Here is a 27,609-nt window from a genome sequence, read left to right on the forward strand (position 1 = left end):
TGATTTCTTGCAAGAAGTAATATTCCAAATCGCATTTATATTTTTATTTTTTAGGGAAAAAACCACCAAAAACCCCAAACTTTGTCATCTGTGACACATTTACCCCAAACTTTTTTTTGTGACACCAAAAACTCCGAACTTTGCTTTTTGTGACACATTTACCCCAATGTATTTAGTCCATGGGCATTTTCGTCTTTTTTGCTTTTTCTTTTTTTTTCTTTTTTTTGTCCTTTCCGGCGAGGGGGGCCCTCGCCGGCGTCGAGCGAGGGAGGCCCTCGCCCGATCTGGCGAGGTCGACCCTCGCCGGCGTCGAGCGAGGGCGGCCCTCGCCAGATCCGGCGAGGGCGGCCCTCGCCGGCGTCGGGCGAGGGTCGCCTTCGCTGGGTGAGCGAGGGCGGCCCTCGCCCGGCGCCGACGAGGGCGGCCCTCGCCGAGATCGGGCGAGGGCGACCCTCACTCGGCCGGCGAGGGTCGCCCTCGCCCGATCTAGGCGAGGGCCGCCCTCGCCGGCGCCGGGCGAGGGCCGCCCTCGCTCGCCCGTGCGAGGGCGACCCTCGCCGACGCCGGCGAGGGTCGACCTCGCCGAGATCGGGCGAGGGCGGCCCTCGCTCGCCCGGGCGAGGGCGACCCTCGCCGGCCGCCGCGAGGGTCGCCCTCGCTGAGTCGGGCAAGGGCCGCCCTCGCTCGCCCAGGCGAGGGCGAACCTCGCCCGACGCCGGCGAGGGCAGCCCTCGCCGGAAAAGAAAAAAAAAAAAAAAAAAAAAGAAAAAGCAAAAAAGACGAAAATGCCCATGGACTAAATACATTGGGGTAAATGTATTACAAAAAGCAAAGTTCGGGGTTTTTGGTGTCACAAAAAAAAGTTCGGGGTAAATGTGTCACAGATGGCAAAGTTTGGGGTTTTTAGTGATTTTTTCCCTATTTTTTAATGCTATAAGAGACAATCGACTCATTAATCCTATCTTCTGTAATATAATGTGCTGGTGACTTCAAGGGAAGATCAAGGAGCAATATTGGGCTAGTAAGGAGAGGCCTTATAGGTTTGTAAGAGTCAAGGAATTTTCTAAAGCATTTTCATCATTTCACAACGGTAGGAAACTAGGCGACCAGCTTGTGATCCCATTCGACAAGTCGAAAGGCAATCCGGCTGCTCTAACAACTAAGAAGTACGGGGTGAGCCAGAATGAACTGTTGAGAGCTTGTGTTTTGAGGGGACTTTTGCTAATGAAGAGAAACTCATTTGTCTATTTTTTCAAAATGTTCCAGGTGAGCAAGTTGAAATACTGGTTTTCCTAGAATAGTCTGCAATACTGACTAAGTGATGCATTTGATCTGTCAATAACATTTGCAATGTCCTAATACTTCCTTTTTCGGATGCATATCAGCTTATCCTCATGGCTTTCATAACAATGACGGTGTTCCTACGGACTGAGATGCACCAAGATACTGTGATAGACAGTGGGATTTATTTTGGCGCTCTCTTCTTCACTGTGACCATTAGAATGTTTAATGGATTCTTGGAGCTTGCCATGACCATCATGAAGCTCCCTGCCTTCTACAAGCAGAGAGACCTCCTCTTCTTTCCTGCGTGGGCATATTTGCTACCCACATGGATCCTGAAGATACCGATCACTCTTGTAGAAGTTGCTATTTGGGTTATCATGACTTACTATATCATAGGCTATGACCCTACTTGCTGGAAGGTTGATCAAATTACAGTTATTTAGAATTTCAGACTTTGATCCAATGGTTCAGATACTGATAAACTCTTTGCTACCAGGTTCTTCAAACAGTATTTTCTGCTACTATGCCTACATCAGATGGCGTCTGGATTATTTCGATTCATCGTGGCAATAGGAAGGAACGTGATAGTGGCAAATAATTTTGGATTACTCGCCATTATGGTCTTGGGTGGATTCATAATAAAAAGAGGTCAACCGGATGTCTAAAAAACTATTCTTTCGATTTGCATTCACATATGCAATTTCCTGATGTGACATAATTTGAAACCAGATGATGTTAAGCCATGGTGGATATGGGGTTATTGGATCTCCCCAGTGATGTATGGACAGAACGCAATCGCTGTAAACGAATTTCTCAGAAAGCAGTGGAGACATGTAAGCACCTTCTTATGAAACTGTCGTTAAAGACTATACAAAGAATTAATGAAGTTCGCTAAAATTTTTGGAGTACCAACCGCTGAAGTTTCGGAACTCCTGTGGTGCAGATTCCTCCTAACTTCACGGAACCTTTAGGAGTTCTGGTCCTGAAGTCCCACGGAATTTTTTCCAAAGCGCGTTGGTATTGGATAGGAGTAGGAGCATCGATTGGATACTTTTTCTGTTCAATTTCCTGTTCACTGTGGCTTTGAAATATCTCGACTGTAAGTTTCTCTTCACAAGGCTTTTACTTTCATTGGATTCGGCATACAGTTTTGTTGAATGACTTCCACTTTGCAACAGTAATTGGGAAGCCTCAAGCTGTACTATCAAAAGAGACTCTGGCAGAGAAAATCGTGAGCAAGAATGGTGAGGTCATTGAGCTATCGTCAAGGAGCCGGCGGAGTTCATCCAGTGAGCCGCAGAACCAACACATCTTGTACTTTTTGCCTATCGAGTAGAACTTAAGCTAAAGGGATCATTAACGTGATAATACAGAAAAAGAGAGTGGATGCCAAAGAAGCGCCGCACATAGAACATAGTCTATAAGAGTCGGGAGGATAAACGAGTAGGACCTGAATAGGAAACGAGGAATGATTCTTCCTTTTGAGCTGCTTTCTATTGCTTTCGATGATATCAGATACACCATAGACATGCCCCAGGTACTGTTTGCTTGGAAGATGCTTTGGTTCCGACAATTGAACTGAGGTGCAGAACTTTTATATGTGCTGAACATGACTGAATCAGCGAGTTGGTTTTTTCATTTGCAAGAAATGAAAGCTCAAGGTATTCCCAAAGATCAACTGGAACTTCTAAAAGGTGTAAGTGGTGCTTTCAGGCCAGGAGTATTGACGGATTTAATGGGTGTCAGTGGTGCTGGAAAGACCACTCTAATGGACGTGTTGGCTCGAAGGGAAACAGGTGGATACATCAACGGGACGATCATGATATCTGGGTACCCAAAGAAGCAAGAAACATTTGCTCGCATATCGTGATACTGTGAACAAACCGATATCCACTCTCCTCCGCTCACAGTTTACGAGTCCTTGGTGTATTCTGCATGGCTGCAGTTACCTCCGCAAGTGGATTCTGAGACTAGGAAGTTAGAGATATTACTTGATCCATTAGTTTTATGTCATCTGACATCTTAGGTGAATTCGACATCATTATCTGTAGAAAAAGATAATTACAAATTTTCCAGAAGACAGTTTGGGTTTTCTCAAAAAGCTATGCCAGATTGAATTTTTCTTAGGGTTTACATTGTTCACCACATAGATCGAAAGAATTTTTGGTATCTCTCTAAGGATAACCACCGCTCATAAACATTTTAGACAGCGTAAAAATGTGGCTGCCATCGAGTCCATCCCAGCAATAGAGTGCAAAGTAGAAATTTGATCCAACATCTGCAGATGTTCATTGAAGAAGTAATGGAGCTCATAGAGCCTACCCCGTTACGAGAAGTGCTAGTTGTGTTGCCTGGTGTGAATGGCCTCTCCATCGAGCAGAGGAAAAGGCTGACGATTGCAATGGAGCTCGTAGCCAACCCATCCATCATATTCATGGATGAGCCTACCTCCGGCCTTGATGCCAGGGCAGCTGCTATAGTAAATGAGACCAGTTAGAAACACAGTTGACACAGGGCAAACTGTTGTTTGCACCATCCACCGGCCGAGCATTGACATATTTGATGCTTTTGATGAGGTTCGACACAAATTCTCATGAGGGACTGAGCTATCTGTTTGCTTTCGTCTTTGCACATAACGAAGTATCTGTATTTTTCTTATTAATATGCAGCTGTTTCTTCTGAAAAGAGGCGGAGAAGAGATCTATTTCGGCCCACTAGGCCAGCATTCCTCACACCTAATCAACTACTTTGAGGTGAGCTCACTGCTGCGCAGTAAGAAACTGAGTTTAGATTACATTGAGCTTTAAACACTAACATTTCATGCGTTCAATCAAAGGGCATTAACAGAGTTCCGCAAATTAAAGACGGATACAGTCTGGTGACTTGGATGTCGGAGGTGATGACAGCTGCTCTAGAAAAAATCCTCGGGGTTAACTTCACTGAAGTTTACAGGAGTTCAGAACTCTTTAGGTAAGAAGTCACTTCACCAGAAGCAGAAACCTTTTCGTTTTTCGGCTCGATAACATCAGAGAAATTATCATAAAATTGAAGGTTGAAAAGAAAAGAGCTTCGAAGCGTAGTAGCAGAACTTTTACCATGTCTCGTGTTCTCCAATGATTAAATCAGGAGAAACAAACCTCTCATCGATGAACTAAGTACGCCTCCACCGGGTTCGAAAGATCTCCATTTTCCTACGCAATATTCACAATCGTTCCTCACCCAGTTTATGGCTTGCCTATGGAAACAACACTGGTCATATGAGCGCAACCAGGCATACACAGCCGAGAGTTTTCTATTTAAAACTTTCATCGCCCTGATGTTCAGCACAATATTTTGGAACCTCGGCTCCGAAAGGTAATAGACAGAATTTCATACGCATAGATACTCTTTTTGGGTGCAAAACACATGGAAATTGGACTCGGGAAAAGAAGTATAATGGCTCGGTTATGGACATTATTTGCTCAAAACTTGTGGGACTTGCAGGAGAAAGCAGCAAGATCTCTTCAATGCCATGGGCTCAATATACGCGGCTGTCCTTTTATTGGATTTCAGAATATGAAGTTGGTTCAACCCGTTGTGGCGATTCAGAGGACCGTCATCTATAGAGAGAGAGCCGCTGGAACGTATTCTGCTCTGCCCTATGCCTTTGCATACTTAAGGACATGTTTCACTTTCCTTAGAAGGTGCAAGGCATATGAGAAATCGATCTGAATTCGAATCACACATGGTCGACTGGTTGTAATCCTCCTCTCAAGTGGTTTGAGGAAAGGAGATGAGATTAAAGGAGAGAGAATAAAGAAATGTTGGGGGGAGGAAGAAGAAGGAGGAGGAGGAGGAGGCATCTAGGGTTTGCACCTATTCCGCTAAATAAGTTAGCAAAGTGTCAACGTTCTGTTGCATGAAGAAGGAGCAATGTTCAGGAAACAAATAAAAGATTGTTGCATAGAGAGTCAATCTAATTAGTTACATGGTAAACTCCACATGAACATTTTAAGTTCAACATTACAATAATAAGATCACACCCTCAAGTTGAAGATGACTAAACTCTTCGGTTCTTATTTAGGCTTACAATAAATACAGTGCACCGATTGAATTAGTACAAATTTAGGATTAAACAAGTCTGAAAAAAAAAAACACTTGCAAAACGGGCAGTTTTATTATTCTAGAAATATGTTGCGACCAACTTATTTTTATATTTTATGCGGAACCCTCTGTAATTACTTGATGATTTGTCGAGCTTTCCATCAGCAAAAGCGATGGCTACATCATAGGGAAGATAGAGGAATCGGAAGCAAAGTTTGTGACAAAGATACTCCTGTATTTTGTGACTGTTGCTAATAATTGATTTGAGCCCCTCTCCTATGATTTCTTCTTCCTTTTTCTTTTTCTTCTTTTGCATACTTACTTCTTAAAGTAAAATGCATGCATAATGGCATATGCAATTGAGAAATGAAATATCACCTTCGTGACATTAACGATATTCACAAACATCTAAAATACTATACCGCGTTTCGTATGTAAGAGCATCTAAATTTCAGTTCACTTCTTCACTTGTCACTAGAACACAAATTCTTTGTTCAAAGCGGTGGTCTTATACTTAGGTGCACCTGAATATCAATTTGATTCACCAATAATTTGCTAGGTCTATATCACCACTTCAATCTTGAAGAATGGTTAAGTTGATTGAACTCTCAACAATAGATCACCTTTAAGGAACTTTTCGCGGCGAGAATTACTTTTCTATTTTGAGATCGCCGTCACCAAACGGCATATTGAACCCTTAACAACAACAAAAAAAAAAACCCGACAACGGAATGTTAAAAGGAAAAGGGGAAAAGGAGCCAAACACCACTTCAAAGCTCAGGCTCTAGCATGGCATTCGACTGCAAGTGCAAAGCTGCGTCCATCCCATCCTTTGTCTATCAATTTTGTGACTTCCCATTTTCACCTTTTGGAGCCAAAAACAAAGAAAAACGTTCAAACGACCAATGGCTATCCAGAGACATACCCCGCCCCCCGTACCCCCAATCCAAAAACAGACAGGCAAGCAGACGGCGGCGTTAGCCGAGGAAGTAAAGTTGCCGTTAAAGGGCGGGACAGCTGTTTCCTAACCATCTCTTCCCCGAAAATGTCATTTTTTATTTATTTAACAGCTCCAATTCTTTAACCACCTCACCCGATTTAATCACTTCCCATATTCCTCCTATTATGGAGGAATGTGAATTAACAACTTGGGTCATGACTTATGATGTCGTTGACATATTTTTCACGAATCGTGCCGACCGTGAAGGAATAGTCGCCCCCAAAAATCAAATCGTATTGAATGAAACTAAACAGAGAGGCTAAGAGACTATGGAATTGATATGGAGGAGAATTGGCCAATTCATTCTTCGAGTCATCTACTATTGTCCGTAGATGGGGAAATAGTAGCTTTTTCGATAGCTTAGATGTTGATCTACTTCTGGGTTAACTAGATCGATCACTGCTTTTTCTCGAAGCGTCATTTTTAACGTGAAGCTAATACAATTGCTGCGTGCATGATTAAGAATATGTTTTTCTAATGATACCCGTACAATTAGAGCATTTTTTTTTGGCTGAATTATTTTGATAATTGTGAACTAGTTAGTGGTGGAGTGTTGGTGCTCATGATTGGTGTTCGAGAAAACAGATGCGATTCAAACCAAAGAAACGAAAGCTCAATGGGTGGAACTGAGGAGCCTTTAACATTTGATTCCGTGAACTCGCAATATAAATTATGCAGATTTAAGTCGCCCAAGTGTCTTGTCCTCGGAAGGGAGGTCACTAGTGGAAAGACATTTTGACAAAAAAAAACATTGAAGAGGGAGGGACCCAATGAGATGAATTAAAAAGTAGATATGTGGGGGAGTATAGTTTCGTACTTTTTTACGAGAAAAATCAACGAATAAAACGATAGAGTGCAAGGCATATTAAAACCCCCCACGTACGATTAGGTCTTTTTTGGTAGGGCATGGATCCCCAGTCACATCGTTTCCTCAAAAGTACATGCATATTACAATACCCTATTTGCGTTTTGTTTAATTCTGAAATTCAAGGAAAGGTCAAGCCTGTACTAGAATTCACCAAAAGGCTCCAGATTTGCCTTTATCGGCCAAAGTATTATTGGAGAAAAACATTTGAACAAAACATTTAATGGGATGGTGGGCCCATGCTATGGATTTTGTGGGCCTGCGATGTAATTGGTGGAAGAGAGAGAGGTTTGTGGTCCGGTCCATCACCACGTGATCAAAATGCCAAGTCAGAAAGTCAAAAAAAAATTCGAACAAAAAATAAGTAAGTCAAAAAGAAATCCGCACAAAAAATAAGTAAATAAACTCAAAACAGTTAAGTATAGCCACCTTCTGTGAGAATGAAACTCTCCATCACATGGTTAAATATGCTGCGCTCTACCAACTGAGCTAAGACAGCTTTGGTTGTGATTTGCCTGTGATTGAGATTTCTCCACCGTGAGGAAACAAGTCGCATGCTATTTCAACAAATATTCTGGTCAATTATTGACACAATCTATTAGTTTAAATCCATGAAAATAGTTAGACATAGATTGTTATAAATGATGAAAATATTTTCCGTTGATTAATTTTTTTAATCGATGTAAGTAATCATTTTTTTGGGAAAATGTTGTCCAAATCACTCATTTTTCGCGAAATGAACGCATCTTTAAACGATTCAAGACAATATGTATATATATACATATGTGTGTGTGTGTGATGGTTTCCAACTTTATTTGAGGCAAAACCATTATTTTTTTATTCTAATGTAAAGTTGGCATATGACCACCGAAGAGATATGGTTTTCAAATATCATATGATGACCAAAGATGATAAGCTAATTTATGTTATTGATTTATAAAATAAGTTAATAACTTGCTCAATAATCAAATATCCAATCTTAAATTTATTAAACGGCTAATGTTCAAAAGGGTGAAAGCATCACATACTATCTTTTAATAATAGAGGGAGATGTTAATTTAAAATGAACATCACAACATCATATGATCAAATTATAATTCGTGAATTTTTACAAGATAACAACCTGAGGGACTAAGACATGAATTTTAGAATTAAAGTCTCTATAGATTGATGCATCGAAATTGAAAATCTTCAATTAATTTTTTGTTTTGGTCTTCATCCTCTATTAACTTAATCGCCCTTTATAGGGATATTTGAACGGAGTTCACATAAATAATTTAAATAAATAGAAAGCTCTAAATCTCATCGGGGTATAACTTTTTAATTCCCATTAACTCGATTTTTGCACATACGGAAAGCCCACGAACCAATTATTTAAAAATGTAGTTCGAATTTAAAAAAAAATATCAAGATCACATTTCAAGAACATATTTTTTTTTATTCTAATGTAAAGTTGGCATATGACCACTGAAGAGATATGGTTTTCAAAATATTATATGTTTCTAGTAATCATACCATCGGCCGACAAGCCGAAGGCGGAGGCGAAGGCAAAGTAGCCTTTTTAGTCTCTCCTCCTTTGGGGTTGAAGCGGTCCCCCTCCCTCAAAAAGCTACCAAAAAAACAAGAAAAAAGAAAAGCCATCGATCCACTAGTTTTCTTGAAATGCAATCCTGACATTTTTATTTTTGAAATTCAAACCATATTTTTTAGATAATTGGTTCATGAGCTTTTCGTAGGTGCAAAAATCGAATTAATGGGACATCGAATGAAAAAGTTATGCCCAATCAAAATTTGGTCCAATTAGGTTAAAAAATATATAAATATCATTTTTTCAAAATTTTCCGAATCAGGTTGTTTGAGATGCTTGACATTGTGAGAATTAAACCAAGCATGCATTTATCAAACGACAAGATGATGCCCAGTGCCTTCAGATAGCTCACTATCTCGTCATTCAGCAATGTCATGGCGTGACGCGTGCACAATACCGTTCCAGTGTAAGTAACTAAAAGAGAGAGAAAAGAAACAAAAAGCAAACTTACTCCGCTTGCAAATCTAGGTCGGAAGGCAGCAAAAAGGCAAGCCAGGCCCTCCGAGCAAGAGATATCAAAGCGATGATTGCGGTGGTGGAGGTGGAGAGAGAAACGCATTGGACCAGATCGATGATGGTGTGCGTGGAGGAGGTGGAGGAGATTAGGCCAGGCCTTTGTCAATTTTCCTTTCAATTTAATCGACTATCATTTAAAAGATATTCGACGTTACAAAAATACCCAACTTTACATGATTCTATGATTATTAATAGATCATCGGTTTACTAACTTTTTTCCTTCGCTAACAACTAAATAATGATGGTATATATATGGGGCTCGGCTCTTCTAGGCTTGACAAGTAAATAACAATGGTATAATGGAGCTTTACGGAGATGCAGCTCTACCAAGTTTATGAATTTTTAATTATAAGTTTGAACTAAGTTCATAACTTATTAGTTCGATGTCCAATTAACTTGATTTTTGCACCTACTGAAAGCCCATGAACCAATTATTTTAAGTATGCGGTTTGAATTTCAAAAAAAAAAATATTGGCATCACGAATTTTCAAGAATCGAATCGAATGGACGGCCATGATATTTCCTTTTTTTTGAAAATCCGATCACCGTGATTGAACCTAAGTAATTTAGATAATTAGAAAACTCTAATTATCGGGAGGGACCGGAGAGGAAGAGATATGGCCAACTCCCGCATGTATTAAAGGATCCCCTGGTTTAACTCTAGCATGGCTTCACTGCATTCCCAAGGGGCAAAAAAAATGTTAAAAATGCAGGTGAGACTTTTTGAATCAGAATAGGACAGTGAGTAGAAAGGGACATACCTAAAGATGTGCGGTTTATATGAGTACACAAACCAAAATTCACTAACGCTTGGGTTAGCATGGTAGGGCTCAACAGCTTCTTGATGTGGAATCCATATCGCTGGTTGGAGAGTATGGAGAAACACACTTATTGGTGTTTTCTCTGAAGAGCCTCTCAGCTAGGTTGAAGTTAAATGGAGGAAGATCCACGGTGGAATGGAAACTGAGAGGGAAAGAAAGAGAAAGAGAAACATTTTTAGATCCACGGTGGAATGGAAACTGAGAGGGAAAGAAAGAGAAAGAGAAACATTTTTCCAGCAGGGGGCTGAGGGCTAGGTGGTGGTGGAATTTTGGGAAAGCTGAGAAACAGAGCTGTTGGTTTTAGAGAGAAAGAGGGCATTAATGCTTATCAATAAAGCAACGTCTAATGTACACAACTACCACTCTTCACATAAAACATTTTTCTTGAAATGCGATTCCCTCTTTTGGGAAAATGAGTATTAGAGAAAAAAAAATTTTGAAAACATTTTTTTGAAATTCGAACCACATTTTTTAAATAATTGGTTCATGAGCTTTTAGTAGGTGCAAAAATCAAGTTAATGGGACATCGAATGAAAAAGTTATGCTCCATAAAAAATTGGTCCAATTTGGTAAAAATATATATGAATATAATTTTTTTCAAAATCTTCCGAATCAAATTGTTTGAGATACTTGACATTGTGAGATTTAGAACTTTCTATTTATTTAAATTATTTATGGTGTTTGGCCTTTCTCTAAAGATGCATTTCTCAACTTAGCCTCAAAATCACATCCCGGAAGCAACTACTCTTCTATCTTCAACAAATGATGTAACGCTCCCACAATATTATAAAGTTAGTTTTACTTGTCTATACGTTTCTCTTTTTTCCTTCCTTACGTTAGAAGGGCATTCTGCAAACATTATGCCATGGTCATGCTGAACAAAGGAATAGAAAATTACTTGGCCGCAATGGGCCATGACCAAACTCACTCTTCAAGCGCAGCTCCATACCAAATTTGCCGAAACGAACCAATCCTGATTCTCATCAACTCGATTTCCTCGGACAAAGCTCACTGCCACTTTTATTTCTTGCAGGTATTGATTGATCTCACCCTTCAGAATGCCTTTGGCGACTTGATTTGCTTCATGCGCCCTAGCCTCTTTCGCACTGACATTGCTTTTCAAGGTCCCTTGAAGAATTGTGTTCACCAATTTTTGGGTGATGGGAATGTTATCTTCTGACACCAATGCAACTTGAGAGAAAACTCCGCCAAGTCTTGTTTGAGGTTTTTCAAGTAGAGTTTGATCCCATCATTCAAAAGTTCCATCGGAGAACCTCTGCAAAGAAAAGTTCACAAAAAATGAGTGTATACTAGAATATAAATTAAGCTTCATCATTGCCTAGAAAGAGAGTGTTTTTTTCTTGTTTGTAAATAGGCTTGTTTTTTTCTGGTTTATGACTAAGCTCTCTAGAGTTTGGTCCATGTGCCCACCCATATGTTTTAGAAATTCACGATCCCGACATTATATTTAGAAATTCACCACATTTTTTAAATAATTGGTTCACGGGCTTTCCTTAGGTGCAAAAATTGAGTTAATGGGACATCGAATGAAAAAGTTATACTCGATCAAAATTTGGTCCAATTTGATTAAAAAGATATATGAACATAATTTTATTTTCGAAATTTTCTCAATCATATTGTTTTTTTTTGTCGGAGAATCACGTTGTTTGAAATGCTTAACCTTGTGAGATTTAGAACTTTCTATTCATCTAAATTATTTATGTTTTTTGGCTTATCCCTAAGACCCATTTGTCAACTTGACCACAAAATCATCAATGGCACTTTTCTAACTTCAACACATGACACTTTCTCGCATACTCTTTCTCTCGGGTCTCCTCTGTTTTGAAACCAGTCTCCTCTCCTCCAAAAAGCTCTCTTCCTCTTCCTCTTTAGTCTCCTTCATGTATGAAACTACTCTAGCCACCACATCTACGATGATAAACCACTTGTTTCATCTTCTCTTTAATTGTAGTCCTCCTCCTCCAGCACACTACCAATCTACCAAATCCCTAGTGTTAGGAGACGGTGCCTAATCCATCAAGCCGACGAGCCCCTAGACAGCAGCTGCCGCAGCAATGATGGTGGTGGAGGAGGGGATAACCCTAGGAAGTAGAGAAAGGGGTGGAGTGATTATGGTGGGGGTGGAGGAGGAGCACGGAGAGAAGGATGGGAATATGGAGCGTTCGGTGAAAGATCATTCAGCACTAATTCTCAATTATTGATCATCGGCCGGTAAGAGCTTCATCGTATTCATAGTTGCATCGACTAGGTTGCATTCTTCTTCTTCCTTAATGTGGTACGAGACATAAAAGTTTGAGAGAACGCATCTAGCCAGCATGGTATTGACCCAAAATGTGTACGCATGGTCTACGGAGATCTCTTCAAGTGACTTATTTAATTTGGATCGAGCCATTTTATCAAGCTACCAATGCAATAACCCGTCAATCACATTTTAACGATTTCGTGGGCTCATATGCAAAAAAAAGTCCCTTGCCACCGATTCGAATTTACGCTGACCCATTGATCGAGAATGCCGGTACAAAACACTAGTAGACTCGATGCCTAATTAGATTCTAGCAAACACGATAATCACATAATAAACTTGAATGTTGGCGCATATTCTTATCGAGACATTTAACATGGTTTTCGGCATGATAAGAGGATAATGATTACAGTATGGCGGTCCTATCTTATTACAGATATGGTAATTCTTGGTTTGTCACAACATCATTGCTGGTCGATGTTGGATAATCTCAATCGATCAAACTTTTATCATATATTCGGGAGAGAGCTCGGTCTTGGATGGGGATGGAGCGCACTCTCGGATGATGGGGAGTGGGAGCTACTCGCCCCACGATTGCTCCACGTCAGCGGATACTATTTGCAGCTGGCTTGGCTTCCTAGCTTTGGACAATGTTCAATATGTCTATGTTATTTCAACTTGATCACAATTGATCATGATGAGTCATTGTTCCATCGGTGAATGAAGGGGGAGATCGAGAGAGAAAATGAGGGGAAAAGAAAAAAAGAGAGAAACCCTAAGGAAAAGGAGGGAAAGTTCTTGCGGGAAAGAGGAGGGAAAACCAATGATGAGGAGAGAGAGAGAGCGCAAGTGGGTGAATGATATGGCTTCATCCTTTTTCTTTTATAATTTAAAATATAATTTTAATAATTAATATCTCGAGAATACTATAAAACAATTAATTAAAAAAAATATCATACCTAAAGTTAGACTACATTTATTGTGTCGATTTTTTTTTGACAAGACCCTTTTAATAAGGGTTTGTCGATATTAAAGGGATGAGAACCAAGAATTATTAATATTCGATCGCAATCTAGTATGGACTGGGATAACAAGAAACACGCTCTAACCGGACATTACATTATTGAAAAAAAAAAAAGGGAAAACCTAGTTTGTAAGCCCGGTGCTTGCATTGAAGTCATCTTTTGGTGAGATTACCTACATTTATATATTGTCAAATTTGCATATAGAAAATGTTCATAACTTGAACCATACCAATTAAATGAAGTATATATATATATATAAACCAAAAAAAATAAAATAACATAAAATGTGAATAGATATAGCCTTAAAATGTAGCTAAATTGTTAAAGTATTTATGACTATGGTGAGTCTCGCTCAATTTGACGAGTGCCGAATGGATAATACTTTATCGAAAATCTTAAACGAACATGACCAATAGAAATTGTCGTGTTTTGAATTAATTTAAGAATGACATTTTCGAAAAACTTCTTCCACCCACCATTTTAGTCGGTGGTTATATGTTGCAGACATTGTCTACTCTGAAGTGAACATTAATGTGGTTGACGTCCATGTTTGTAACCCACCGGTTAGATTCCCCCTAGCCAGATTGAAGGAAAATATCGCTCTCTAAAAATAACATTTTACATATATTTGAGGAAATGAATTTCTGATAGCACAAATTCTCACGCAGTAGAGGCCATTTTGCAATGTCTCATGAGCAGTGTCGCATTCGAGTCAGAACAGAAAAGTACCTAATTTTCGAATTGAGTTATAAGCTAAGAAGAGAACATGCACCAAAGAAATCAAGGGAAACTTTTACTGGCTGTATTATATTTCCACCAGCATCACGTCACCCAATGCATACCCACAAAATCCCATTAAATGTTTTCTCTCTTTTATTTTTCAAAATATTATATGTTTCTAGTAATCATACCATCGGCCGACAAGGTGAAGGCGGAGGCGAAGGCAAATCTGGAGCAGCCTTTTTAGTCTCTCCTCCTTTGGGGTTGAAGTGGTCCCCCTCCCTCAAAGAGCTACCAAAAAAACAAGAAAAAAGAAAAGCCATCGATCCACTAGTTTTCTTGAAATGCAATCCTGACATTTTTATTTTTGAAATTCAAACCATATTTTTTAGATAATTGGTTCATGAGCTTTTCGTAGGTGCAAAAATCGAATTAATGGGACATCGAATGAAAAAGTTATGCCCAATCAAAATTTGGTCCAATTAGGTTAAAAAATATATAAATATCATTTTTTCAAAATTTTCCGAATCAGATTGTTTGAGATGCTTGACATTGTGAGAATTAAACCAAGCATGCATTTATCAAACGACAAGATGATGCCCAGTGCCTTCAGATAGCTCACTATCTCGTCGTTCAGCAACGTCATGGCGTGACACGTGCACAATACCGTTCCGGTGTAAGGAACCAAAAGAGAGAGAAAAGAAACAAAAAGCAAACTTACTCCGCTTGCAAATCTGGGTCGGAAGGCAGCAAAAAGGCAAGCCAAGCCCTCCGAGCAAGAGATATCGAAGCGATGATTGCAGTGGTGGAGGTGGAGAGAGAAACGCATAGGACCAGATCAATGATGGTGTGGGCGGAGGAGGTGGAGGAGTTGTCAATTTTCTCTTCAATTTAATCGACTATCATTTAAAAAATATTCGACATTACAAAAATACCCACCTTCAGATGATTCTATGATTATTAATAGATGATCGGTTTACTAGCTTTTTCCTTCGCTGACAACTAAATAATGATGGTATATATATGGGGCTTGGTTCTTCTGGGATTGACAAGTAAATACTAAGGTATAATGGAGCGTTATGGAGATGCGGCTCTACCAAGTTTATGACTTTTTAATTATAAGTTTGAACTAAGTTCATAACTTATTAATTCGATGTCCAATTAACTTGATTATTGCACCTACGAAAAGCCAATGAAACAATTATTTTAAGTATGTGGTTTGAATTTCAAAAAAAAAAAATATTGGCATCACGAATTTTCAAGAATCGAATCGAATGAACGGTCATGATATTTCCTTTTTTTTGAAAATCTGATCGCCGTGATTGAACCTAAGTAATTTAGATAATTAGAAAACTCTAATTATCGGGAGGGACCAGAGAGGAAGAGATATGGCCAACTCCCGCATGTATTAAAGGATCCTATGGTTTAACTCTAGCATGGCTTCGCTGCATTCCCAAGGAGAAAAACATGTCAAAAATGCAGGTGAGACTTTCTGAATCAGAATAAGACAGTGAATAGAGAGGGACATATCTAAAGATGTGCGGTTTATATGAATACACAAACAAAAATTCACTAACGCTTGGGTTAGGATCGTAGGGCTTAACTGCTTCTTAATGTAGAATCCATATCACTGATTGGAGAGTATGGAGAAACACACTTATTGGTGTTTTTTTTCTGAAGAGCCTCTCAGCTAGATTGAAGTTAAATGGCGGAAGATCCACGGTGGAATGGAAACTAAGAGGGAAAAAAAGAGAAAGATAAACATTTTTCCAGCAGAGGATAAGGGCTAAGTGAGGGTGGAATTTTGGGAAAACTGAGAGACAAAGCTGTTGGTTTTAGAGTGAGAGAGGCATTAATGCTTATCAATAAAGCAACGTACACAGCTACCACTCTTCACATAAAGCATTTTTCTTGAAATGCGATTTCGTCTTTTGGGAAAATGATTATTAGAGAAATTTTTTTTTTGAAAACATATTTTTGAAATTCGAACCACATTTTTTAAATAATTGGTTCATGAGCTTTTCGTAGGTGCAAAAATCAAGTTAATGGGATATCGAATGAAAAAGTTATGCCCCATAAAAAATTGGTCCAATTTGGTAAAAATATATATGATTATAATTTTTTTTAAAATTTTCCGAATCAAATTGTTTGAGATGCTTGACATTGTGAGATTTAGAACTTTCTATTTATTTAAATTATTTATGGTGTTTGGCCTTTCTCTAAAGATGCATTTCTCAACTTAGCCTCAAAATCACATCCCGGAAGCAACCACTCTTCTATCTTCAAGTAGAGTTTGAAGCAACCCAATTGGCCCAAACAGCACTCTGGCCAGCAATTAACAAGGCCCATAATCAAGAAACTATGAGTGATTTAGGCCTAACAAACCTAGGTGACGTATTGGCCCAATCCATATTGGTCCCAAGTTGAGGGGAGCCTAAATATTGCCCATCTAGGCTCGATGAGAGGAAATGTCTGATTGAGCCCGCATTGGGCCCATTACATGTAAGACCCAAAATCGTCCATCGAGGGCCAATAAACAAAGAATTCAGGCCCAGCCCATTTGAGCCCAATATGAGTTGGACCCAACAGCTTCCATTTGGCCCAATAAGCAAAAGAGGCCCAGGCAATATGGGTCCATCACGAGGTGGGCCCAAGCACAATATCTAGGCCCAACCAGAATTGGGCTCAAAATAGAGCCATGTAGGCCCAATAAAAAGAATTTCAGGCCGGGGCAATATTGGCTCAATACAAGTTGGGCCCTAGAGCCATGTCTAGGCCCAACCAGAATTGGGCCCCAAATAGCTAGGCCCAATCTATTAGAATCTCAGGCACGGGCAATATTGGCTCCATAAGAGTTCGGCCCAAAAATGGCTGTATAAGCCCATCAACCCAAATAGGGCCCACTAGGCCCAATAAGAATTCAGGCCCAAACTCAACACTACCTAACAGAAGGAATATTATTCACCAAGGAAACGTCAAGGACACTGGGGATGTACACGGTGAAGGGGAGGCGTCGGCGGTGCGATAGTGGCCGTAGATGGTGGAGCACAATAAGGGACGGCGTCGGTCGGTGAAGGACTTAGATGGCGATGGACGGTGTGGCACCGACCATGGATGATAATGGGTGAGGGCTGCTGTCTAGATGAACACTTGGACAAGGGTTGCCAGTGAGGTATGAACTGCCAGTGAGGAAGGACAACGCGATGGGTGGAGGACGCGGGTGAAGTCTTGTTGGCGTGGTGATGTCCAAATCAAAGGCCAATTCCCACAACCATGGAATTTAAGACAAGCCTCAATTATTTTTTGGAATTAGAACATATCTCCACTTTTGGAACGTAGATTCTAGCTCACCTCTTATGCCGGACCATCCAATTTGTTAATGAAGTTTCCGTAACTGAGCCCGACTCGTGCAATGCGACCCCCCGGCTTGATGCAAATGTGTCATAATGGACGGGCTCGAGCGAGCCCATTGGGCTGCCGTTCACAAGGTTAGCTCCAAACATAGAAAAAAGAAGAATAAGGAAAGAAAGAAATCAACGGAACATCCTCAACTTCTTCCTCGAGTTCTCGCCGACCTCCCTGGCGCCGCCTCCTCCGCCGCCGCCGCCGCCGCCGCCGCCGCGGCCACAGTCCCTCTCCGCCTCGCTGCCCCTCTCCGTATTCTCATCTCGGAGCATCCTGCACCACCATTAGCCACCACGCACAGAATGCACCCTCTTCCCTTCAACTCTTTCCTCGCCCAGTACAGCGGGGCTCGGTCACTTTCTCCTTTTCTCGCGCTCCCTGCAAAATTACTTGTTTTCCTGTTCTACTTCTTTCTCATTCGTTCATCCACCGTTTAAACTTTTTCAAGATCCCATTTTTTCCTTCTCTTCTTCTCCGCGGCGCCACTTGCCACGACCACGAAACGAAAGTTAGACTTTCTGATGATCCTTCTCCTCCTCCCACCCCTCTCCCTCAGCCCATGCGCCCCTCAATCTGGCCTTGACGCATTGTACCGTCTCTTTTTCTTTTTAAGGTACGCGACTCATGTAGTTTTGAGGTGTGTTTTCTGTTTGTTTTGGGTTAAGTCATATTTAGTGTTTGCCTAAACATTTACATGTTTGACGCTGCTGGGTTCTGGGACTGTTAGAAGATATCTAAATATCTCTAAGGTTTTTTTTTAAAGGGTTTAGGTTATTGTTGCTTCGTTTTTTATGCCAAGATATGTTGAGCTTGTGATGGGGAAAGGTAGGGGTGTGCAAAAGAACCCGGAACCGGGGACCGCCTAGTGTTTGTGTTCCTCATGTAGTTTTGAGGTGGGAACCGATCACCCTAGGGAGAGGGTACATTGCATTGTTGCTTCTGTTTCGTCTCATTGATGTTTTAGTTTATCAAAATTCATGCTTGGAAATATTTTGATAAATTATTCAGTTTTTGGATTGCGTATCGCCGTCAGTCCCAGGTTAGAGTATCAGCGTCTTTGTTTGTGGTTGTGGCCTTTCTTTGAGTTCCGAGTGTTTGTGTTACCAGTACATGTTCTTATGTCTGTTGGATGATCCAGGGGGCATTGATCATGTCAGGGTTCATCCGAAGTTTCTATATTCTAATGCAACCAGTCATAAGTGGGCTCTTGGAGGTAAATCTTGCCTATATTTCTGACTTTGATCACCTCTGTATCTCAAAGTTAGATGTCTTTAAGCTTATATAAGCTGCTTGTGCATCTTTTGCAGCTTTCACAGAACTTTTGGATAATGCATTGGATGAGGTATGCGTAGATCCTATATTGATTTTCAATCATGTAGTGGTTCTTTTCAGATTTGCTATTTATTGTCTGTACTTCCTCTGTCTTGATTCAGGTTTCTAACGGGGCAGCATAGTTTAAGATAGATACGCTAAAAAATAAGAAAGATGGGAATAGAATGTTGCTGATCGAAGGTATTTTGCTTTGTTGGTTTCTCTCCGTTTTATTGCATCCTCCGTTTTCCCTCCTGAAATATAAGCTTTTGCTCGGATCATATTTTAAGCTCGGTCATGCACCTTTTGGAGAGTTGTACCCATCGTTGATGGTATTTGGGAAGTATGGTGGCAATCAATTGTAACTTATACAATCGTAAACCAACTTCTGAAATGTCAAAAGTTAAAAAAAAAAAAAACGTGGCATCAGAAATGGTGGACTTTTACTTTATTATATTAGATTGCTAATCTCGTACTAAGTGGTATTTACAAATGTGGATAGAGCCTGGAATGTTGGTATTTTATCGAATGAGAAGCAATTAGAATAGTATGTAAACGGCTCTGTGCGTCAATGATATAGATAAACTTTTATGTCCATTGATATGGGAAGGTTATAAGAGTCCACATGCAGTAGACCAAGCAACCATCTATAATCATAGGATGCTGGGGAAGTGATGAGTTGGACAATAATGTGGTTGCTAATTGTGGAAACAACAAGAATGACTGTGGAGATGGCAGTGACATCACGGATCTAGTCAGTTTAACACAGATGCTGTTGGAGCTGCTATCTTTAGAAGTGACTGGGTTTCTGTTTCCACATTCTTTTCCTGCTATTTTCTATCAGGATGAGGGCTTCACTACCACTGAAGTGTATAGTGTACAGTATAAATAACTACTGTATAATCTATATCATAGATCTCAAATTGTTCATATTTGGAGCTTTGGGAATTGCTTATTTGACAGCTGTGGGGTCTTTTGAGTTTTTTTTTTTTTTTTTGTCTTTTTCTTCAGTTTATCATCATAATTTGATGTGATTTTGTTTCTGTGGCATTTTTATATCTAATATGGTTCGTGCACAGTATATATGTTTAGAAGTGTAATCGGTGGCAACCTTTTTAATTCTGTCTAAGAGTAGATTGTGTGAGCCTTGCTCAAATGACGACTCTCTTTTGTCCTTTAATTGCAGATAATGGCGGTGGTATGGATCCAGATAAAATGTGGCAGTGCATGTGTTTGGGGTATTCTGCCAACAGCAAACTGGCAAATACAATTGGACAATGTAAAATTCTTTACAAAGAAAATTCTTGTAGTTTTTTCAAGTTATATGCTTGATAGCATGGTGTTCTTTCTTTTGCAACTGCAGATGGCAATGGTTTTAATATGAGCACAGTGAGGCTTGGGGCAGATGTGATAGTGTTCTCAAGATGTCACGGAAAAGATGGGAAAAGGTTTGTATTCAATATTTCCAAAAATAACTCTTTGCATGATCTAATTTGCTTAACACGTATGTACTTCCCACACTTTTGGTAGTTCTGTTAAGTAGTCATTATACAAAGTTTCGAATATTTCCAAGAGTGCTATCATCGAATGAAATCCTCAAAAGAACGTTCTAACTGTTTGAGTCATTGCCAAATTAGCTAATTTCCTCCATCCTCAGTTTTTCCTGTACGTTCACTCAATTATCTGCAGCTTTCTTCCTCCTGTAAATGGTTTTGGATTGTCAACGCCCTTTTATTCTTTTCCCCACTGTTTTCACATATAAACTTATTTGAGAATTTAGGTACTGCTGCAAGCCCACAGCTTCTTACTTGTTACTCAGTTGCACTTTGTAACCCTGAAATCATGAAAGTAATTGAAGTTGATATACCTGATAAATGGTTCTCTTCATAGAAGCATGCATTCCCAATACATCATGTTGTTAATGCTTTTGTTAGTGCTATTTTTTAGGACGCATAAGACTTGATATGCCTTGTTTACGTTCTACTGACCTACTTTTTCATTGGTCTGTTCTCCCTTTTGAACTCGATTCCTTGTTACCTTTCACGTGCATTTTTTTCTCAAGACAATCTAGATCTTTATTCAGTAAAATTTGGACTTTTCTCTCAGTTTTACACAGAGCATTGGGATGCTTTCATATATGTTTTTGAGGAGCACCGGGAAGGAAGATATTGGAGTACCCGTGGTAATGACATCTCAATCTACTTTTTTTTTTTTTTGATGATGTACACTCAAAGAAGTTTTTTTAAATGTTGCATATCGAAAATAGGCCGCGAGCCGTGTCAAAATCGGACCTGTGACTCTACTTCTTGGTCGCACCTTACATGTTTGACAAAATGCCCCAGTGAAACAGTTTAAGCTTGGAATGTCCAAACCTGACCGTGTCAATTTTTGGAGTTCTATTGTAAAACGAAGCAGTTTAGTGGTATAAGTGACTGTTTATACCTATTTCACACCACATTTGAGCCAAAAATCGCCCCAAATCTCAGTTTTGAGTCTCTGTTTGAACTCGCCTACCACCCGTTTGACAAAATGCTCAAGAGAGGCCCGAGATGAATGCTATGAAAATCGATGCTCTCGAGCTTCGATTTGTGCATGGTTTGTTCTAATATTGTCACTGTCTCCAAGTTATTTTTTCGTTTCATGTGATTTTGTGGCATATTTACTCCGGTTCGAGGCGGCCATGTGCGCACCTCCCACCCGCCAGAAAGCTTTTCGTCAACGGTGCCTGCGGTGCGAGGCCGCCACCGTAAGTTCATTATTTTCTATTCCATGTCGTGTATGTTTGGTTGCTTAGGTTTAATGTTACTCTGGTGGCCGTGAGTTTGGGGGCTGGGAAATCGAACTTTTGCTCGTCGACTCATTTTCATGGTCGGGGTTAGTCGACGGTTCGGTAGCTGCGTTGGCCGGCGGCGAGGGTGTAGAATCGGTGGCGGTCGTCGGTGTTGACCGCGCGAGCCGGCGATCAGGGGGCGATGAGGTTCCCGGCGTGGTCTCGGCTGGAGGCGTGAGGAAGGAGGCTGTCGGTGAGCTCCCAGCGTGAGTTTGTGAGGAAAAAGAAGACGAGGAAGAAGGCGTCCAGGGAAAAAGACGTCAGGGAAGAAGACCGAAAAAGTAAAAAAATGGGAAAGAAAAAAGAAAAAGAAGGAAAATAGAAAAATAAATAAATAATTAGGAAAGAAATAGAAAAAGGGGGTCCCGAGCGGGTCAGAGATCCGGGTCGGATCGGGTCAGGGGACCCGGTCCGAAATTCTTATTTTATTATTTAAATATTAAGATATTAAAAATATAATTAAAAAAAATCCCAAAAATTCCAAAAAATTCAGAAAATTAGGAATTGTTTAGAAATTAGTTATTGGCTTCATTTCACTAGATATTAGTGTTAATTTCACTCTAGATTTAGTTTAAAACTTGTAAAAAATTGAGAAAACCTTTAAAAGTTTCCCAAAAAAAAATTAGATAACCTTTTAGTGCTTTGCCTTAGGACTTTTGATTGCCTTTTCTTTTTTAGAGATGATACTAGGTCTCTGCTTGTTTATTTTCACGCCGATTATTTGGTTGCGCACCTTTAATACATTGGTTGTTATTTTCCATTTTTAGCATAATTAGGATGAGCTTTAGGCTTCTCGATAGGCTGCCCTGGTGCATTAGTTAGCGAGCGATCAAGTATAGGTACCGAAATGGCACTAATTAGATCACTAGTGTAATCAAGTCCCCGATACTTAGAATCTCTAATTTTCGCACGTATCAAGACGACACTCCCACGTTTTGATTAGAGTTTCTAGCCAACCCTTGATCATGGCTAGTGACAACTCCATTTGAATGCATAGTTTAGAAAGACAATTCTCGTAGTGCGAGGTATGAGGCTTGGAAGCGCCTCGGTCCTTAGATTAATGAACCATTTGATTCGTCCTTCAAATAAATCAACCGATGTTCATATCCATCGACAAATACCTTTAGACCTATACTTATAATTATCCCCCGATTAGGACGGGTAGGTCGTGACAAGGGCTATCAGTAAAGTTTCTTTTATCCCTTTCCTTTCATTTTATCTAGGTAATAGTTGAGTTGGATTAAGGTCTTCTAGCTAAAATCTCATGACTAACCAACCTATGGTAATCTGGGTTTGGTTGGAATGTTTCAATGTCTAGCAAGCCATAGTTTCCACCAATCAATGTCTGTCCGCAATATGTTTTCGTACTGTAAGTGGCCGCCATTCCTAGTTGGTCCAAGTACCTATACATCACAGAAGACATAAAATTTCTTAGTGTCATGATCTCTCATCAGTATCATTGATATAAGTAGTTGATGCACAAGAGTCTTATTTTACCAGAAACTAAACACAAAGGAATTAGTGACAAGGTTGCGGCTGCTATTATAAGCGCCTCCAGCTTCACCAACCCATGCAACTGCCGAAGTTATAGAATTCTTCAGCAGAGTCCAAAGGCTGCTGAATGTTTGCAACTCACTATCATGATAAGAAGGATCGAGGATCTTCTGAATAAGGTGGTCATCGACTCCTACATAAATCAGTTGAACTTGATGAAGATGAAGCACAATGTCCAAAAAAAAAAAACCAAAAGCAAAGTGGGTTAGGTGTCAATAGAAGGAGAGGGCCACATGTCAAACTCCATACAAGCTTCCCCTCTCCATGTTCCAAGATACTTTATGTTACAGATATGATTGCATCAAATGTCACAATTTTCACCATTTTGGGGTGAACAACTTACTTAATGTTACCGAACCCAAAACCAGTACTATTGGAACTGGCACTTTCCATCTAATAAAAACTTAAGTTTATTCTTCTCATTTTCTTGGGAGGTGATGCATGCGTGGACGAGTGATTCCGGAAATGACTTTTCTGGTTTATGTGTACGGATGGGTGTATGTTTGCGGGATGTATGTCGAAGGGTAAAATGGAAATGAAGGATAGATTACGATCTTCACCATGGTATAAAGGACACGCCACCAACCAAGGATGAAGATCGAGATCGACGAAGTTCACCACCGAGGTTTAAAAGACAAACCACGCACCAATGTTAAAGGACTTCGGGATATGAGAAGCTCACCATCAGGGCCTAAAAGGAAACTATCAGCCGAGGATAAAGTGCTTCTTGGCTCACCACCGATAAGCAATCCACTCTCCAAAGATAATCGTTCACACAGAGGAAAATCTCCTTGTATTCATCAAAGTCTTGTCTGCTTATAATGGTGGACTCTCCTCTATATACGGGGGATCTAAGACTTAGGAAACAGACAAAACAGTAAAGAGACATTGGAACTGCCCGACCATTTTAAGGATTTGGGAACTAGAAAGCATTTAAATACATGGAGACTTGAAATGCATTGATGACACATGGAGACTTGAAATCTTGAGCCACGTGATTTATCTCCAAAATTCGTCCACCATCTTTGACCAGCGGATAACCACCTTAATAAATGAGCAAATGTCAGAAGAAAGTGCTTGGAACAACCCTTTATCGATATGCTATCAGTCCACACTGAAATCAATAATTTTGGTGAATTGATCTTTCGAGTCCACTTCAAGGGATGTTTTGGCGTTAACCTGGAAGTGAATGATGAATTATAAGCGCAATACACACACACATTAATCAAATCACAGAAGTGAGAATGTTGGCGGAGCTAAAATGACCGGTCATGATTTAACAAAAATTGAATAACTCTTCTTTTCTTTTAGTCATTTTTCATGACTAATCAGGAGGCTAATCGAAGTAATCTTGTGAGAAAAGCCAGAACTGGCCGTGAGGAGGCTAGGGCGGTATAGAGATTGAGGACGAAAAAACTACTTCATTGATATTGAGTATTAAAATGTGTTCAAGAGGTTACTAAGATCCCTTTCGAAACTAAACACATCGCACTTCAGAATACTATCATCAAGCATTAGCGAAAGAGCACGATCCTTCACCAACGTCTCATACAAGTCAAGATTTGCCGTCAATTTTGCATCAACTCGGGCTCTTTCACTGCTTTATTGATGATGCAGCTAGCAAGGATCACCTAGAGAGGGGTGAATAGGTGATTTTAAACAATTTTGATCAATTTATAGCGAAAATGATTGATCACAGTACAATCTGAATAAAATTCAGATTCAAAACAGTTTATATAGACAATGCTCTTGGTGTGCAGTATGTAAAGCAAGAAATAAGAGATAGAAAAATTGCACACAAGTTTATAGTGGTTCGGCTTATAGTAAACCTACGTCCACTCTCCCACGTTGATAGCCTACTGGTTAGATTTCACTATGTAATCAAGAGGAATTACAGATTCTGAATTGCAGCACTCTTGTGTATGATAGGACTCTCTATCTCACACAATCACTCTTACAAAGTATCCCTCAAGATCTTAGTGTTTAGCTCAAGAAAGACAAGATAAAGGATCGGAGTATGCTCAGACTTTGGACTTGTTGATTCTCCATTTTGTTCTATTTCATTTTGCTCCTCGTTGATCTCCTTTTATACTCCTCCACTTCCAAACTAGCCGTTGGACAGTTTTCAGAGGATCATCTTTCAATCTTCATCTTGGACAGATTTGTATAAAATGGATTGAGTAGCCGTTGACAAAATCTGAATCTCGCTGATTCTGGTCGCCCATACAATCAGAATCTTGGTTTCCATAAGTAGAACTTTATCCGTTGTAATGCATACTTGTCATAATGTTGGGTCGTTCCGAAAGAGTTTTGCTTCTGCTTCTAAAAAACTTTTGCGTCTGCATCTGCATAACTTCTGCGTCTGCGTTTCTTTCAGAACTTAGATTAGTGGGGATATGAACTTATTTCTCATAGGGTCTGAAGTTCTTTGAAGACTTAAAATAGAGTATGAATGACTTTTATGGTAAAGTCTGAACTTCTCATTCTGAGTTTGAACTTTTAGTTTTGAAAACTTGTAAAGTCTGATATTTCCTTCTGAACTTCCAAAATATATTAACCTGGAATGGAATGCATGTCAGATTCACAAGATAAACATAGAAAGCTTTGTCAGCTTCAAAATTCATTAGGAGTTTTCCTCAACAATTTATTCTCTTTTTACGTCGAACTTCAGCAAGCCGTTCTTTGAGATCTTTTTTTTTTTAGCAGTAAGGTGGACACCTTCATCGCAGAAAGTTTGCACGGCATCATAATTGGCTTTCAGCCTCCCTTTCGCCTCACTTGTTTTACTCTTGCCCAAGAGCCTGCATTTTCTCATCGAAACTGCCAGCATGGCTCTCCTGCTAAGGTTCTGTTTGTAGGTGTCGACGCCACAATGAAATTGGGCTAGGAAGTTCTCGCATTTTGCTTGAAACTCCAGGGTCCCAGTAAAATGAATGCCGCCGCCAATGAGCTCTTTAAGCAAATGTTTGGTATTTTCTTCGATTGATGGATCGGCGATGATTGACGAATAACCACCCCTGCTGAGTTCGAGAAATTCTGCCCACTTGGCCTTCACCACTTCATCGGTAACAGGAGACATCGATGCAGATGAAATGTGAATAGAATTCTCAGCCCCGGATTCTAAAACTCTTTTAGCCCTTTCGAAAGTAGCTCCATTAGAATTGGGTTCACCAACGGAGACATTGCTATCTTCTGATTGGATGGCTGGCAATCCAAAGATAGTTCCCAGACTAACTCGACCCATTTTCGTTGGCGTCGACGCCAATGAAGTCATCAATGGTCGATCAAAAGGTGTCATCGGCATCGGATCGGTTGGCACATCGAGTAAGGCGACGATCGATTTAGAAACGAATGAGTCAACAACTGCGGTCCCTTCGTCAATCCTACCCTCAGGTACGTCGGTACCAATTTCAATGAAGGAAGAATTAACTCTTGAGCTTGCACAATAAGTGAGAAATGTTACTGCGCGAGTCACCAAGGCTAAAAGGGGGGAAACTCTATCAAATCAAAATGGAAGTTTCGATCGACAAGCTTGTATATACCAATGGATCACACACATCGACATGGCCAGGGCGGTATAGAGATTGAGGTTGAAAGGAAGAAGGAACAAAACACAGAAACTACTTCATCGATATTGAGTATTAAAATGTGTTCAAGAGGTCACTGAGATCCCTTTCGAAACTAGACACATCGCGCTCCAGAATACTGTCATCAAGCATCAGTACGCTCTCCTCCGAAATTGTCGATCAGCTTCTTTGTTAAGCTGAGCACAATACTTCAGCAACGTCCCATACAAGTCAAGATTTGCCGCTAAATTTGCATCGACTCGAGCTCTTTCGCTACTCTTGATTCTCTTTTTACGTCGAATTTCAGCAAGCCATTCTTCGAGATCTTTTTCTTGAGCAGTAATGTGGACACCTTCATCGCGGAGAGTTTGCATGGCATCATAATCGACTTTCAGCCTCCCTTCCGCCTCACTAGATGAGAGGAACAAAATCAGAAAAATCGACGACAAGGTAGAGGCATCATCAATCTTCATTCAGCTGAGTCAAATACAATGTTGAGCTTTGACTCACCTCAATGTTGCAGTACCCAGCCTATAAAGTGCTAAGCAGTTTTTTGATTGAGGCCATAAAGGTCTTCAATTCTTCGTCCAATGCAGAAAATTCCGACACAAATTGAGCTTTAAGGACATTTTGGCAATCAAGTCTTGAGGTGTAGTCTCGAGCTTTCGTTAGGGCTTTGCTGAATTCACTGCTTCGAATGTTGAGGGCCTGCCATACTTCCATCATATGAAGTCTATGGGAGGTAACTAAACATTTGGCTAGAGCGAGTTGTGCTTCG

The 27,609-nt window shown here is 40.2% G+C and overlaps 1 protein-coding gene and 2 long non-coding RNA genes across 3 annotated transcripts; all 3 read left to right on the plus strand.

Annotated features, from left to right (window-relative positions):
- The first annotated feature begins 3,586 nt into the window (after nt 1-3,586).
- LOC115674452 (ABC transporter G family member 37-like) lies at nt 3,587-4,843 on the plus strand. The gene is made up of 5 exons (XM_030596845.1): nt 3,587-3,763; nt 3,954-4,037; nt 4,121-4,254; nt 4,411-4,638; nt 4,768-4,843. The coding sequence occupies exons 1-5, from the start codon at nt 3,587-3,589 to the stop codon at nt 4,841-4,843; spliced, it is 699 nt and encodes a 232-aa protein (XP_030452705.1).
- A 13,618-nt stretch (nt 4,844-18,461) lies between these two features.
- On the plus strand, nt 18,462-19,845 carry LOC115674520 (uncharacterized). The gene is made up of 3 exons (XR_004004950.2): nt 18,462-18,783; nt 18,878-18,912; nt 19,004-19,845. It is a non-coding gene; the product is annotated as an uncharacterized LOC115674520 (long non-coding RNA).
- Nucleotides 19,846-20,029: 184 nt separating this feature from the next.
- LOC115674451 (uncharacterized) lies at nt 20,030-22,326 on the plus strand. Its single transcript, XR_008816472.1, has 3 exons — nt 20,030-20,160; nt 20,245-20,329; nt 20,988-22,326. It is a non-coding gene; the product is annotated as an uncharacterized LOC115674451 (long non-coding RNA).
- Nucleotides 22,327-27,609: the final 5,283 nt, after the last annotated feature.

This window comes from Syzygium oleosum, unplaced genomic scaffold, assembly GCF_021117445.2.
Source record: "Syzygium oleosum isolate NSW1041296 unplaced genomic scaffold, Sole_v2.1 Sole_v2.04, whole genome shotgun sequence".
Taxonomy (NCBI): domain Eukaryota; kingdom Viridiplantae; phylum Streptophyta; class Magnoliopsida; order Myrtales; family Myrtaceae; genus Syzygium; species Syzygium oleosum.